Consider the following 15,086-nt stretch of genomic DNA (forward strand, 5'->3'; position numbering starts at 1 on the left):
GTACATGTATACAGTATACAGAGAATGCTCTCACAAACAGCTAATTTTTACAATTATGCTATTTTAAAAATCTGCAGATGCATGCTTCATTTGAAAAGTAACAATCCTGCCGATCTCTGAGTAATGATCGAAATTCATAAAAAAAACATACTCCTTCAGAGACTGTATTTTACATAGCATTATTTTTATACACAAAAATGTTTGAATGCTAAATAATAAATCAGCCATGTCAACAGGGAATGTTTATTGACAAATTCTGCTGCAAAATAACATACTGTAACAAACAAGACAAACTCAGATAATATAATCTCTCCATAATAAAACAATTAAGTATAGAGATTTATAAAATCAAAGCTGAATACCTTGACAAAACAGACATAGAGTTTACAAGGTTAACATTGCAGCATCACTTAACACAAACAAATAATAAATAAGTGTACAATTAATACAGCCACATATTCACAAATGTATAATGTCTCTTCTAAGAAGTGAGCAGGTCAGTAAAGTGTACTTCGTTTCAGGATATATGGTCTTCTGGGTTTGTTAATGTGCAACTGTCTTTTCAAAATATATGGTGATTTCCTCTTTAGTGGCCCCTCATTCTTATAGTCTTGATCCAGATAATCTTCAGTCTTCTGATTGAACTAAAAACAAAATAAGAAAACAGGCATTAGTTAAGGTTTTGTTCCCTTGACATATCAACTCCTTTTTCTCTGCCTTTTCTTGAGAAAATGCTTCAGAAAATAATATATATAAAAAAAAACTATTTCAAAACATTTTAGTAAATGTATGCATTGTGTACATCATTATCTGGTCTGCACACCCCTACTGTATACATGTTACATTGATTAACCCTCTGGCATCACTCTGTAAACTATACTAAAGGTAATTTCAGGGTAAAGGTTTCCTTGACTGTCTGCAGTACCCTTGAGACACTAACCGGGCCATGGTATAGGTTATGTTGGACCCAGAGAGTCAACACTTCACATCATTTTTACTTTCCAGGATCGCTCTGGGACCCCCTCACATTTTTCATGCAAATCCAAACAAGGCTAGGCCTGGGTGCAATCCCATATATTATATATCCCCAGACACTAGTTACTAGAACTCTGGTCAATGAAACTTTCTACCAATAAACCTTTTGCTCAATATCAGGTGTCCTTAATGCTAGGGCTGCAGTTCAGACCACTTTATAAGTCTATTTAAATAGCGACAATTCAAGACTGAGGCTCAGAGTTAAGTTAATTCATTTGAGTTAATAATTTGTTTAATTTTCATATTAAGGCCACAGGTGGAATAACATCAAAAAAGAGCTATCAACTCAGGAGACTAGGAGACGATCTCTCCTAAAGGCTAAAGACTAAGGGGAAATTGGTCTCATTTTATTTATTACGAAGATGCCAACCAACTATAAATGTCTTGGTATTGATATGATCTCATATTTTTTAATAAACTTATATTTTAAGCAAAAACATTGATGTATCACGTTTTAAAAGATTATGAGTCTCTGCATACTATGAGGATCACAAGAGCCCATCATATTGTGATGCCATACAGTACCTTGCATGTTTAGCCTGACAAATTAGACGAATAATGAACAAACAGCATGATTAATGATTCTGTTTTCAGCAATGGAAAGTAATATATCACAGATTTATTTGCCATATGTTTTAATTTTTTGTTTCAAAGCCTCATTAAAAATCAGACTTGCACTGGTACCGCTAGTCACTGCTACAGATTTATCATTTCAGGATATTTACCTTCTTAACCCACTTATAAATGTTCAAAAAACATTTTTTTACCCCTGATATGTGTCCTTCTGTTCTCTGAAGTAATTTAATCAACTGATTGAAAAGGTAGAACTTACAGTGACACATCTCAGTACAAACGTACTGATGAACTCATGTGAATTTGGGTTATTTATATTAATTAAAAATAGTATATACTGTATATATTAATATTAAATATACAAAAATATAAATTAATTGCAGTTTGGTTTTACACAATATTACTCTTCATAATTCTTCAGTTTTCATAAGAGTTCTTTAACAAAATAATATTAATTGCCAAATTACTGTATAATACTGTTATTATACAGTGGCACAATGGTTAGCATTTCTGCCTCGTAGCACTGGGGTATTATCTGCTCGGACTTTGAATGTTCTCCCCATGTATGGCATTCCTCCAGGTGCAGTCAAAAGACATACTGTACTGTAGTTGGTTAATTGGCTTCTGGGAATATTGGCCCTGGTGTGAGTGTGTGCGTGTTTGTGTCTATATGTGCTTTGCGATGGACTGTTGTCCTGTCCAGAGTGTACCCTCTCTTAGGCTCCAGTTCCTCTGTTACTCTGAATTAGGTAAGGTGGTTAGAAAATGGATGGATAATACTTGGAAAAAAAAGTACTGGAAGCAACATCTTCATGTTCATTTCAACAAAATACATGATGATTTGTGCCCTATTTCAGAACTGTACCTGAAAATACTGTGAAATATCATTATAAAACAATGAATGCATGAGGAACGTAATTAATAATATGCATTGCAAAAGAATGTAAATCTTAAATAAATAATTTTAAAATAAAACAAATTAGTTGACACAAATGTTATTTGTTTCTGTTTACTATAAGGACTCAATTCATTTTGCTTACCTCCCCTCCGTGAAGTATTCTACACAGGTTTTGAAGCTGATAAATGTCCGCCAATGTCTCTAAGCTGAAGCTATCTGGAAATGTTGAAATTTGTTCCCTTGAGATGAACCCCTCTTCATCACTTGTCCACACATCATCTCCTTGTCTACTTGGATCATTAATAAGCCTGCACATGTTTAGCAACGACAACTTCCAAGACGGGAGCCTTTGTTTATTCACCTGTAGCCATAAACCATAGATCTCTTATTAGCTTATTCATCAAACTGCAATGGTTTCAGTCAATATGGCATCTTCAAAGTCATACAGTTCATACAGTAGCTGTCCTAATAATAACATAACTTTTCTATTATTTTTAACTATGATAAAAAATATAAGGGTTTTAATATAGAATGTTTAAATTTTCCAATATGTTTTCAAGGTCAACATAACAAATTCAAGGTCTTTTTCAGCTAAATTAAACTGATGGCAAAACCATGTACATATAATTATTAAAATAGCAATTTTGTTAGGTAGATTTTTTGCAGTCCAGTCTCAGAATAATGTTTTTCAGAAGTTTGAGTGGATCCTAATGAATGTGACAAAGAGATGAGATACGTAGAGTGTATTTGGCATACAGTACCAAAGGCCCCAGAAGGGTTTACCTGCACAGAACCCCTCACTACTGCGAATATTAAGCCAGGAAGTTGCTGCAAGGGTGTAGGTGGGGTAGCAGGAGGGGTGTGAGAGTGATGCGTGATGGGATGTCCAGGGATGTCCTTTCTCCTAAAATTCTGTTATAAACTCCATTAAGTAAGTAGATTAATTCTGGAAGATTTGTCTGACAGAATTAAGATGTAAATCTGTGGCTTACTTTTATTTGATTGAGGTACGTGTAATTGTGATCCGGTACATTTCAGAACTTAATTGGAATTGACCAGACTAACCTGAAAATCCCTTTCAACACAACAATTGCTCATCTAACCACCTTGTGCAACTAATTTAAAAAAAACCAATAAATACTTGTTTTTTTTAATGAAAGAAGCATTTAACATACAGTATAATCACCTCAGATTAAAAAAAAATCAGTTTGGACAGAAGAATTGTCATTTATTGATGTAATATCAATTATGCAAATCAGAAGTAGTCCTCTAAAGATTTTCTATAATATATATAATAAAGCAAGAACTGTAAGTATTTTCCTACTTTTTTTTCTGCAATAGTGCTACCACTACCACATTTATTAATATTGATCACGCTATACTGTATCTATATATAATCCCAGTCCCTATAAATAGCGACTGGGAATAAACCAATTTGTAGTAGCACATCTAGGCTTCCTCTAATAAATCAACTAATATGTCTTTTTAGGTAATAAAATATAGTAATAGGAAAATTGTGTATGTTTTTTTGTATTTTATAATCTAATCTGTCATGCTGTGGTTGAAGAATTTAATGCTCAGGTGAAATAAAATATTTCATCCACCTGAGAAAAGGAAAATCCAAACTCATCACTTAATATTGACTTTCTGTTTTATAAAGTGTACCTAAATAGAATTTGCTATTGACAGGTTGGTTGAAATTTTGATTTAATTTGATTTAAAGAGATTCACAGGGCCTCCTTTTTAAGAAAATGTACTGTATATGGTTCCGAATCAGTGTTGGTGGAACATTAGGCTGTACTCTTCCCTAGCCCTACAGTATGTATCTTAACCAGAAAAATACACCATTAATGTCTCCACATGAACTGGATAATTATGCAAGTTTAAAATTGTGTTTACTATTTTTAAGCAGACTTGGGGGCTCTAAGCAACACCAAAGCAGGTGAAGTAGATTAATGTAGTACTGATTACATTTAGTCATGAGTACAACTAAATGTTTTATTGGCTTTAGTGGTGTATAGTGTACTAGTACTGCTGTGTTACATCTCAAATATGGCTACACTGTGCAAGACTGAAGGTCCATTATGGAGGTCTTATGGTGAAGTAATTATTATGATGATAAGCACCATAGGAATATTAAATTTACACTATGCTAATTACAGTTACTGGATTGTGTTTGTGTTACGAGGAACAAAGCTTTGCACAGGACAACAGCAAGTCACGGAAATGTGATCAGAGCTGGAACATAGTGCGTTTCAGTATCCAAAATCTTTTTTTATCTCACGTTTCACATTCTGCAATGAAGAATAAGGAAGACTTGCTTGCTTTACTTCAAATATCTACATGAACTCATTACATAATATGGTGAAACCTATGTGCAAATAATTATCCACAAATACCACGATCAGGAGGTGATCATGAGAAAAGGGGTCTCTATCTAAAAACTGCAGAATTCCATATTTATATAATAACACAATTCTTGAGTAAAAATGAGCAATTAATATTCTGCATGAAATAGAAAGCTCAAAGGACTTAACACATGCTAATTTTTCTAAAAGAAAAAAAATCTAAAACAACAGTGGAGCATAATAACTCTGTTGCATGTACGTCTAATACATAATATATACAATAGTATCTGCTCTCTATTAAGAAGATGAAAATATTCATATATGACCCTTTATTTTTAAAAGTTCAGTACAGTACTATTAAGGTGTTTTTTTTTTCCTTCTTTCTCGTAAAACTAAATCTATAGCATTAAATCACTTTTTAATCACATTTTAATCTAAAGATATTGTACTACAGGTCCTTTATATTAACATCAGAATCACCAAGACAATAAAATTACTTCTGCATAAAATTCTCCCTCTGGCACAATATCCATTCTAGTGAAGACCAATAATTCCTTTAAATCATTAGATGTCAATTTCTTCATGAGCAATTAGGAACACAGCACTGCCACAGAAATTTTAAGTGGATTTGTTTAGAAACTGTTCATCTTATTAAATTTGTTCTCCTCATGAAAGCTAATACTGCATGCACATTTAGCAAATGGCTTAACCCCTATTATCCCTTTTCATAATGGTTTCATTATAGTATCATCAAATCACTCAAAAATATAAAATCTTAGGTATTTGGTATGGCTAAATATTTTACCTACAATACCTATGGTGCTTATAATTATCTGTTCACTCATAAATATCACAAAATTTTGAATGGAAAAGTTATAATTATGCAATCTAACATGAAGCACTGTTACATAATTATCTTATTTGTTGTACAGAACATCATATTTGCAAAATGTTAAGGATTTTCTTACATGCACATTGATACAGTATTCTATTGACAAAAATGAACAAAAGTACCTTTGCTGTCCTTAAATTGTGAACACTGTGAATGCCTGGGGTCTGAGTATTTAATTTCTTCAGGTCTGTTTAAGTACAGTAACTGCTATAAGGTCTTTCTCTTAATAAAGAGCTAACTTATTTTGTCTCAAACAGAAAATATGTCATAATTTACATATATTGAAAAAGAAAATATTCTGACACATCTCTTATTGAACATGTTAAATGTGATATTAGTTCTACAATACCTTTGAAATTGTATTCTCACTTTACCTTTCTCAGGAACGGTATGCATTTTTTAAATTTCATTCCATTTTGCATGATTCAGTCTACAGATTGACATGATAAGGTTTGGTTTTTGTTTTGCTACAAAAGGTCCTTTTCAGCCAGAAGGAAATGAATTTAACATAAAGTTGTCTTAGCCCACTTGCTTTTATAAACTGACCAACAATACAGACCACAAAGCATTTACACTTTCAAGATTGATTTTTCTCTTTAATGTCTGTTATGGACTATATAACCACTATACAATGAATGAAGAGGTGCAGATGATTTACTGTATTTACAAGGGAAAGAGTGTTTAGAGATTACATGAAAGAGCCGTACCGAATTGAAATATGGGTGGAGTGGCTAAAACTACTTTGTATTTGGCAGTTTTGGGCTTCAATCTGGAAATGTAAAGATACATACCTTTGTAGTGTAGAGACTGTTCAGTAACTCCTCTTCTATCATTTTCATTTCCTGGTCAGAGTCTGCAGTAACAACAAACAAAAATATTTGCTTTTTATTGGCAACAAAATGAAAAACATTTAATTATCCCCTTTTAGCGGTGTAATAGTAAGATTAAGGGTGCAACAACATTGTCTCATCTGGGTTTTAATCCCACAACCTTCCATTTACAAGCATTGCCAAAATAATTTGATTAATTTGATAATAAATGATACTAACATAGCATGGACAGCTGGTTTCAAATTTGAGAGGTCATCTCTATAATACAAGGCAAATCCATGCCAAGCTTGTAAGGCATGTGGAGATCTCCTACCTTCTAATGTTCCTCCTGGCAAACCTGTTCTTTAATAATCCAGTTCTGCATACAGTTGACACAGTGCAGGTCTAACAAGCTGATTCAGAGTACCATAATGATATAGAAAGGGGAGCCACTTAACCTCAGAACTTAATTAGTTTTATACCGGTAACATTGATCATTCTTATTCCTGTGTGGCTCTTTGGTGATAAAGAGGATTTTCTAATCATCTCACATCTAGTTTAAAAGCCTGCAGCACGAGGGCTTGTTTAACATACTATAAACCTTGTGAAATGGTTTATACCTAATGTGATAATTTTACAAACTTTATTTAGACCCTATATTGTGTTCATGAGCACGCAGTAAAGATTCAGTAGATGCAGATAGCTAGGATTTAATCTTATAAACTATTATCTACAAACATAACAAACATTCTCAAGATAAATTTCTTACAGTATGTCAAAGGTATTGCATTCAGTCTTTAGAAACAGCTAGTCATACAAACCATATGCCACATTTATGCCTCTGTTTTACATTAGTGTTGAACTTTATATCTGAGGAGTAACAAGTCACAAGCCACTTGGCCATTCTCCTGCTAAAGAAGAATAATTTATTGATTATTGTTTTCATTGCTTTGTTTGTCTGCATTACCATGGTGTAAACCTCTTACCCCAGATGTCATTGTGTTCTTCATTGAGTTATCTAGATACCTAAATGTTGTTGTTTTTTTTTATTTCAAGCATACAGTACTTGATTAAGACCCTAGTAGGTAGTTTGTTTAAACTTATTAACAGCATTCATAGTCATGTTCCCGAAATTTGCTTGTTAAATGGATATAGTTGTGAAATTAATCTGAAGTATAATGAAGCTTGAAACAGATGTGTTATAGGGCTACAAATGAATTGATATTTGAGGGTTCTTCAGACCTAAAAGCCAGAACTTTGAATGGATGAGTAAAGCTTTTGTGATATTTTTGCCTTAATATTGATTAATGGTACATAACCATTTATATTAATTTACATAATTCTCAATAGCATCTTATCTACCACCTGCTAAAATGCACGAGACGCATGAGTGCCCAAAAAACTAAGAAGACGTATCATTGACAAAGGTTAATAAACTATACTTAAAACTAAAAAAAATGTTTCAGACTTATGGTGCCAACATAGTATGATGTGACAATAAATAAGAGATAATGAATTTTGACTTTTCTGCTTATGTAATAAGTCTAAGTGTGAGCCATTATGGTTCTGTTACCATCCAAACTGAGGTTGCAGACCTGCTGAGTCACATGACTAGTCTTGGGTTCCCTTGATATGTTTGCTTGCCTGTGTGTTGTGAAGCTTTAGTGTTACTGTGAGATACCTTCGAAACAACTAATTGAATGCTGGATGGGGACAAACCATGCTAAAAATATTACTGGTCTGAAACTTACAAATGTTATCATTAATACTGTACATGTCATTAGTCTTTTCCCCATCATGTCCAGGATAATTCACTGCAAGATGAAACTCAGATAAGGACTGTGGGAGTGAGGAACAAACTGCACAGCCTTGATATCCTGGCTTCTTTCAATAAACTGCTGGATAAGATCTTTGGATCAATTAGCTACTAGGAAACAAACAAGCCACTAGTCACTAATTTTATGCGTTTACTTAGTAAACCTACCCTAAGTAAAACTTCATGATTTAGACCGTGATAAGAAATAAATTTTATGATTTTTTTATGATCTTATTATCAAGAATGGTGAAATGTTCCAGCAATATAATATTTTCCCTTAATTATAATTTACCTGCTTATCCAAGGGAAACGAAATGCCATAATTGTTTTGCCCCATTTAATGTAATGTTGAAACAACAGGACAAAGAAAAAAATAGTATATAAAAAAAGTAGAGCTTTCAACAAAAATGTTTGAAGTGCTTGAGCAAGGGCCATAAAAATAGCCCAAAACATCCTTTAGTCCCTTGGAATTCTTAACAGTTGGTGATTGAATTTGAAGTAATATTAAGAGAGACAAATTAGAGGCACTCTTAACTTGGCTATCAAATATCTTTTTCTTAACAAACGTAATACAGAAATAAAATACTTTTATACTTCAATATAACATTTTGTTCACTACACAATTCACTTAGTATTCATTATGAATTTGGGGGATTTAGTGATCATTTGATATGTATAATTTCTAACAGATATATTTAATTCATTATATAGTGTTTCTTCCTTATTTCATTCATTATAAAAGTGACTTGTAGTCATTATTTTAAATTATTTTTATAGTTCCAAGTTATGTACTTTTAATAAATCAATCCAATATGTGTTCTAAAATTGGATTCTAGGATATCTGATGTGGGTGGCATGGTAGTGGAGTGATTAGCATTGCTGCCTAGCAGTGCTGGGGTACTGGGTTCAATTCCTGGGATGTTCTATGTGTTTATATGGGTTTGCTCTGGGTGCTCCAGTTTCCTTCCACAGTTCAAAGATATACTGGTAGATTAATTGGTTTATGGGAAAATTGGCTCTGGTGTGTGTGTGTGTGTGTGTGTGTGTGTTTGTCCTGTCATAGACTGGTGTTCTGCCCAGGGTGTATCCTGCCTTGTTTCCATTTCTTGCCAGGATAGGCGCCAGCTCCCTCACAACCCTGTATTGAAAAAAGTGGTTAGAAAATGAATGGATGGATGGATAGCTGTTGTAATTGAGAATATTTTTAGTTGTGTTGATGTCGAAGGTTTGATTCAGTTTTGAAAATAGCAGAAAATAAACAGCAAATATGAGGTTCACAAGAAAGGTGAAAGCATGGAAAGGGAGCCAATCAAATTTTGAGATATCAGCACTTACAGTACTGATATCTGTATGTAAAAACCATTATTCTAATGATTCATGTATTACACATTACAATAGGCAATTCAGGAATATATGTCTCCTAGTGATAATCCTTTTTTATCTTTTTTTTGGTAGAAACATGTCTTCAGAAATCAGAAACTACTTTTGATCATGCAACAATTTGAAGGATTTTGATAAGCATTTATGTGATGAATTTCACTTCATAACATAATGTAACTTGAACTGAAAAAAATAACAACTTTTATTTAACAGTAGAATTAATTGACATCTTTATAAGCACATTTTCTCATTATTTATTTTGCAGCATTATACATTTCAATGTATTTTTTCTTAATGTCGCATTGTTAAAAATAATTTTCATACTTCTACGACATACATCACATTGTTTTCTTATTAAGAGTTGAACGTTTTGTGTTTAAATTTAATTTAAAAATAAGAGTTTTCCAGAAAACTCAACAATTTAAATTATTTTTTCAGCTTTTTTTTATTTTTCTCAAATTATTTCTTGGGAAATAATTCTACCATTATAATATGTCTTTAGTGGATTTATCCTTTATTATTAAGGTTTCCGTATGTCTATTCCATGTTACTTTCTTCAATACTTTGGAAAGACCAGTTTCCATAACAAAGTTTTTATATCAGCATAAATACAAAATCCAAAGAGACTTAATGTGCAAAAACAATACCCTCTCTTCTGTGTTCATCCTACCCTGCAATATAAAGTATAAATATAGCAAATGTGAGACCTGATTAATAGCAGAGATGTGTATTTAGATTTGTACAACATTAAATATTGTTCTCACATGCTAACAATAATATTGGTCTATTTAAATGAATAGACCAATATAGACAAATAGACTCTAGACGAGTCTATTTGTTAAGGAAAAGTAATTTTATGTACTGCATTGTTTAGATGAAAAAACAGTTCTTTAAAGTCATTTAAGACAAATGTTTTTCTTAATCTTTTTACGTAAATGTAATATTCTTTCAGTTATTTGCTTTACATTACATTACATTGCATTGCAACTGAACCTAGTCTTGTTTGCTAATCTGTTTCTAGTGTTTTATTATTATTAACTATAAATATTTGATAAAAGTAAGAGAAAATACCAAAGACAAAGTGTTTTACATAACCAAGGATTTATAGGGAAAGTTATGGTGAAATGTAGATTCCCACAGATGATAATGACAATCACAACTACTTGTGATGTTTGAAGCACAAGTAGTAGCATCAGTAGCAATAGTGGTAGTGATGGTACACATCAAGACGCACAATAAAAAAAAAACATTTAAAAGCTTAAAATCTCAGAATATTAACACTGATAAAAGAAAACACTGTTTTTATATTATCTCAGACCAGACACCTGCTGTAAATCTTGCCTGTGTAGCCTTTTCCTGCTGCAGTAAATAAATTAGTAACACCCACCTGAGCACATCCCATCAGAAGCCGCAAAGAGGAGCACCAGACAAATAAGTTGAAATCTCATCGTGTGAACTCCAAGTTATTTTCTGTCTAAATAATGATGAAGTCCATATGGAAAGAATCAGGAGAGAACTAAAACACTCTCCTTGTGCTTGGGTGCAGAATAAGGAGCTCAGGATTCCATTCACTCAGTATATAGGCAGCTGCATGATGTCATGAAGACACTCCACCCCCTCTACTGTACTACCCAAATTCAAGAAAAGCGTCATTCATTAAATGTATTGCGCATTGTCTATTGGATAAGCAGGCAGATCTGCCCTTTGATAACTGAAATTAATATCATTATGAAACTTAAATCAATTATTTTTTTTAAATCTGACTATATGTGATCTTTCTGTGGAAATGTAACAACATTTTTTTAAATTTCTCACAAGAATGTGAAAAAGAGAAGACACAATGCTAGCCACTACTCACTCAATGTTCAATCAATGTCTGCCTTAGATCATTAATCATTTGGCAGAATCTTATTGACTGACAAAAAGGAAGCATTTCAACAATTTGCATGCAATGCTAAGGATAGATTATAAATTTTGTCTAGCTGGTCATTAAGAAACATAAGCAAGAAAAGCACCATCTTGCTTCTTCCCAAATCTTGCCATTATCATTGAAATATACACCTTGTTAGTTCTGTGTGAAAGAAGGGTTTAAAACAGCACGGAAAAGAAGAGAGATACCTGAAGCAGTCACAAGGGTGAATACAAATTTGGGAATATAAAGAATTCTATAAAGAGGCTGCATGTCCCACAAGCTCCTGGTTGTGTTTAACTGTACTGTATGCTACAGAATGTAGAATGATTCAGCCATCTTATATGTTTATAGTTATACAGTATATGCACAATATCTGATACTGTATATAGTATAATTACTGTATACTGATAAAAACTATTAAAAAAACTACTTACAGTATAAGCACAGGTAGTGTTACAGGACTTGTAAGAAATATGTGAATAGCCCCTTTTCACTACCCTAAAATCTCCATTCCCACAAGCCTTAATCAGCCGTCTTAAAAGCCTTTAAGAAACTTTCAACAGTGTTGCAAAAATTATGATGGAGTTTACATTTCTATGCATTATGTTTCGTGGAATCTCCACTGAATGTCTTGGGTAAGTTGCTGAATTACAGTATTTTTAAGTCTATTACTTGAAATGTATATTGTATCTAAATGTATTCTTTAATGTTAAGGATGAGTGTACTGAAGGATTTACAGTTTTTAAACAAATGCCACTTCTATACTCTTAATATATTTAAGATAAGAGTCACAAAATATGGGAACCTAAAAGCTCTAATATTAGAATGAACATCAAATGTAATAGTAGAGAATGAAAGTATACTTATTTTATTGTCACAGGTTAGTATTGGTAGAGTGCAGTGCTTTGTATGAGGTATAATGCTGTATAAGCTCAGTAAAGATCTCAGTAAAATGTATAGAGCAGGCATTGGACAGCAGTTTCATATCTTTCATGTATAATGCAGAAGATATTTTATGCGAATTTTAATAATTTGCCATATATATCCCTTCTATTATACAGTATATTTAATGCTAACATTTCAGCATTTCTCTACAAAAAGGTGCTTATGACCAGAACTTTATTTAAAAAATGTACAGTTAGGGTATGCCAAAAACAAGACCAAGAGCAAGTGCAAGATGACTCTATTTCACACAGCCTTGTCAATGATCAAACAATAGTATTCCACTTTCTAAAACTCATGATTGTGTTTAATTGTATGCAAGAGAACCCATCTCAGGTTCAGCCCAAATTCATCTGGTGCCAAGGATATCAGGCTTCCAGTTTTCTCATACTGGTAGTGGGCATGTTGTGTTAAGAGCAGACTGTGAAACTAAATGAAAGAATAGATTCTGCAGAAGTACTGCAACTGCATATTTTATTTACTGGGATTAATAAAATGTGTCATTTTTCTCTTTTTAGTATATTTTTATTGTGCTAAAACCTGAAATAACTTACATAAATTAAGACATAACTGCTATTATAGTAACTCCCTATGGGTTATTCACTTCTGAATAGCCTTACTATCTGGGCTGACTTGTCAATGAAAAAAACATGTATCTTTAATTGTCACCAAGAATAAACAAATGTGTACGATATAGATACACTACGAGATAAAATAATAATTTGTTTCATATTTAAAATAATTATATGACACCTGACATTAACTATTGCAGGTAACAAGATACGCACTGGTCATCTCCCTTGAGCAAATGGTTACGTTTACATGTTCATCTACTGTAGTTTGACGTTAAAGCAACGGATTTAAGAGGATGGTGAATGTCTAGATTAACTTCAAACATAAGGAAAAGAAGATAAAGCTATTGTGCAATATCTGTTCCTTTATATTCTGTATGTTAGAATTTCAGATGATGAATTAACACTACCAATTGTATCATTGCAAAATCGGAACAAGCTAGTGAAAGACAATTTTCCTTATTTAAAGTTTTACATTATAATCTGTTAATTTAATAATGCGATTTTATCAAATACATACGATCGTATCACGATATATTTTTTTCTCAGTTGTCCAATAAAATATGTCATGTGTACTGATCTGATTAGAGGCAGTGAAGAGAACTTGTTAACGTTAAGTTATAAAACAGGAGTGTTTTGCTGTTCAGGGTGGTTACTACTACCAAAGACGTTTTTTTAAAAAATGTTGATCAGCGTTTCAAAAGGTTGTACAGAATTTGACTCTTTTGTGCCCCCACTTGGAAATCCGTGCAACTGTTTGTTTTTTCTAAATGTTGGCATTCAGAAATGAAATACAGTATGTACAGTATAAAAATGCCAGCAATTTTTTAAAACACTTGATCAAATATTTCAGTCGCAATAAAATGAACACGCGTTCTAGATGTCTGTTGGGCCTTCCTGAGCCACGGCAAATACTGTTCGTTCTTAAGATCATAAGAAAGGTTACAAACGAAAAGGTAGTCTTACGGCCCATCTAGACCGTTTGGTACATTGGTATTTAATTGATCCAATTATCTCATCCGGCTATTTCAGGAACCAGGGTATTGGCTTTAACAACATGGCTTCAGCCATGCTCCTACAACTCTTTGGGTAAAGATGTACCTTCTATTCTTCATTTGTGATGCACTTCCACCATGTTTCTTTTGTTTGACTGACTTTGTCAATGTCTGAGGATTTCTAAATACTGTACTTGTATGAGGTGCCGTTGAAATCTAAAACTGCACGTTGAACACTAAAAGACGATTACGTATGCACCACCTGATGCAAGATTTTAAAAATCCAAGGGAAAATATTCATGTATTTACATGCAAAGTAAATAGTTGGATAAACGATCACACATTTAATCTGTTTAGGCTAGTATAATTCACGGCTCTGATAAAATAACTTGCCAACCCTTATAAATGTCAAAATTATGTATTGGTGCAGAAAATAACACATGAAGACAAATAATAAAACATAGTTTCAAGAAGATTTATAGAATAAGTTACGTTTGACTAATATTAACAACATATTGTCTTCTTACACGTATTATAGTCTGTCAATACTAACAAGGAGAGCCAACCCTGCAGGCACAGGTCGCAAAGTCGTAGCACAGACCGGACGTGACAAGTGCTTATTGCATAGCTCAGAGGGCAATTACTAAATACTAATTATTATATCATAATCATGTTTATTATATAATTAACTTGGGACAGTGTGTTTGGAATGTGGAAGGAAACCGGATTACCCGAGCAAAACCCATGCGAACGCGTGCATGAACACTCAAATACGAATGCAGAATTCAAAAGAACAGCGTAGAAGAAGACGATGATTTTCTGTCATTCAGATTTTGCTCTAAAACTTAAAATTGAAAAAAATCACTGAATGAATAAGGGTGTCTGCTAAGCAAATAAATAAATAATGACTTCAT

General features: G+C 32.8%; 1 protein-coding gene across 2 annotated transcripts; it reads right to left on the reverse strand.

Annotated features, from left to right (window-relative positions):
* Positions 1-229: 229 nt before the first annotated feature.
* On the reverse strand, positions 230-11,313 carry nts (neurotensin). Of its 2 annotated transcripts, none has more exons than XM_088647204.1 (4): positions 11,139-11,313; positions 6,538-6,599; positions 2,649-2,867; positions 230-635 (listed from the first exon to the last, which is right to left on the reverse strand). In XM_088647204.1, the coding sequence occupies exons 1-4, from the start codon at positions 11,197-11,199 to the stop codon at positions 498-500; spliced, it is 480 nt and encodes a 159-aa protein (XP_088503330.1). In that variant the 5' UTR covers positions 11,200-11,313; the 3' UTR covers positions 230-497. The 2 variants fall into 2 exon arrangements, with proteins under 2 accessions (XP_088503330.1, XP_088503329.1); XM_088647203.1 differs by having other exon boundaries at positions 230-644; positions 11,139-11,310.
* Between the last annotated feature and the right edge of the window lie 3,773 nt (positions 11,314-15,086).

Source organism: Lepisosteus platostomus, chromosome 9, assembly GCF_059453375.1.
Source record: "Lepisosteus platostomus isolate fLepPlt1 chromosome 9, fLepPlt1.hap1, whole genome shotgun sequence".
Taxonomy (NCBI): Eukaryota; Metazoa; Chordata; class Actinopteri; order Semionotiformes; family Lepisosteidae; genus Lepisosteus; species Lepisosteus platostomus.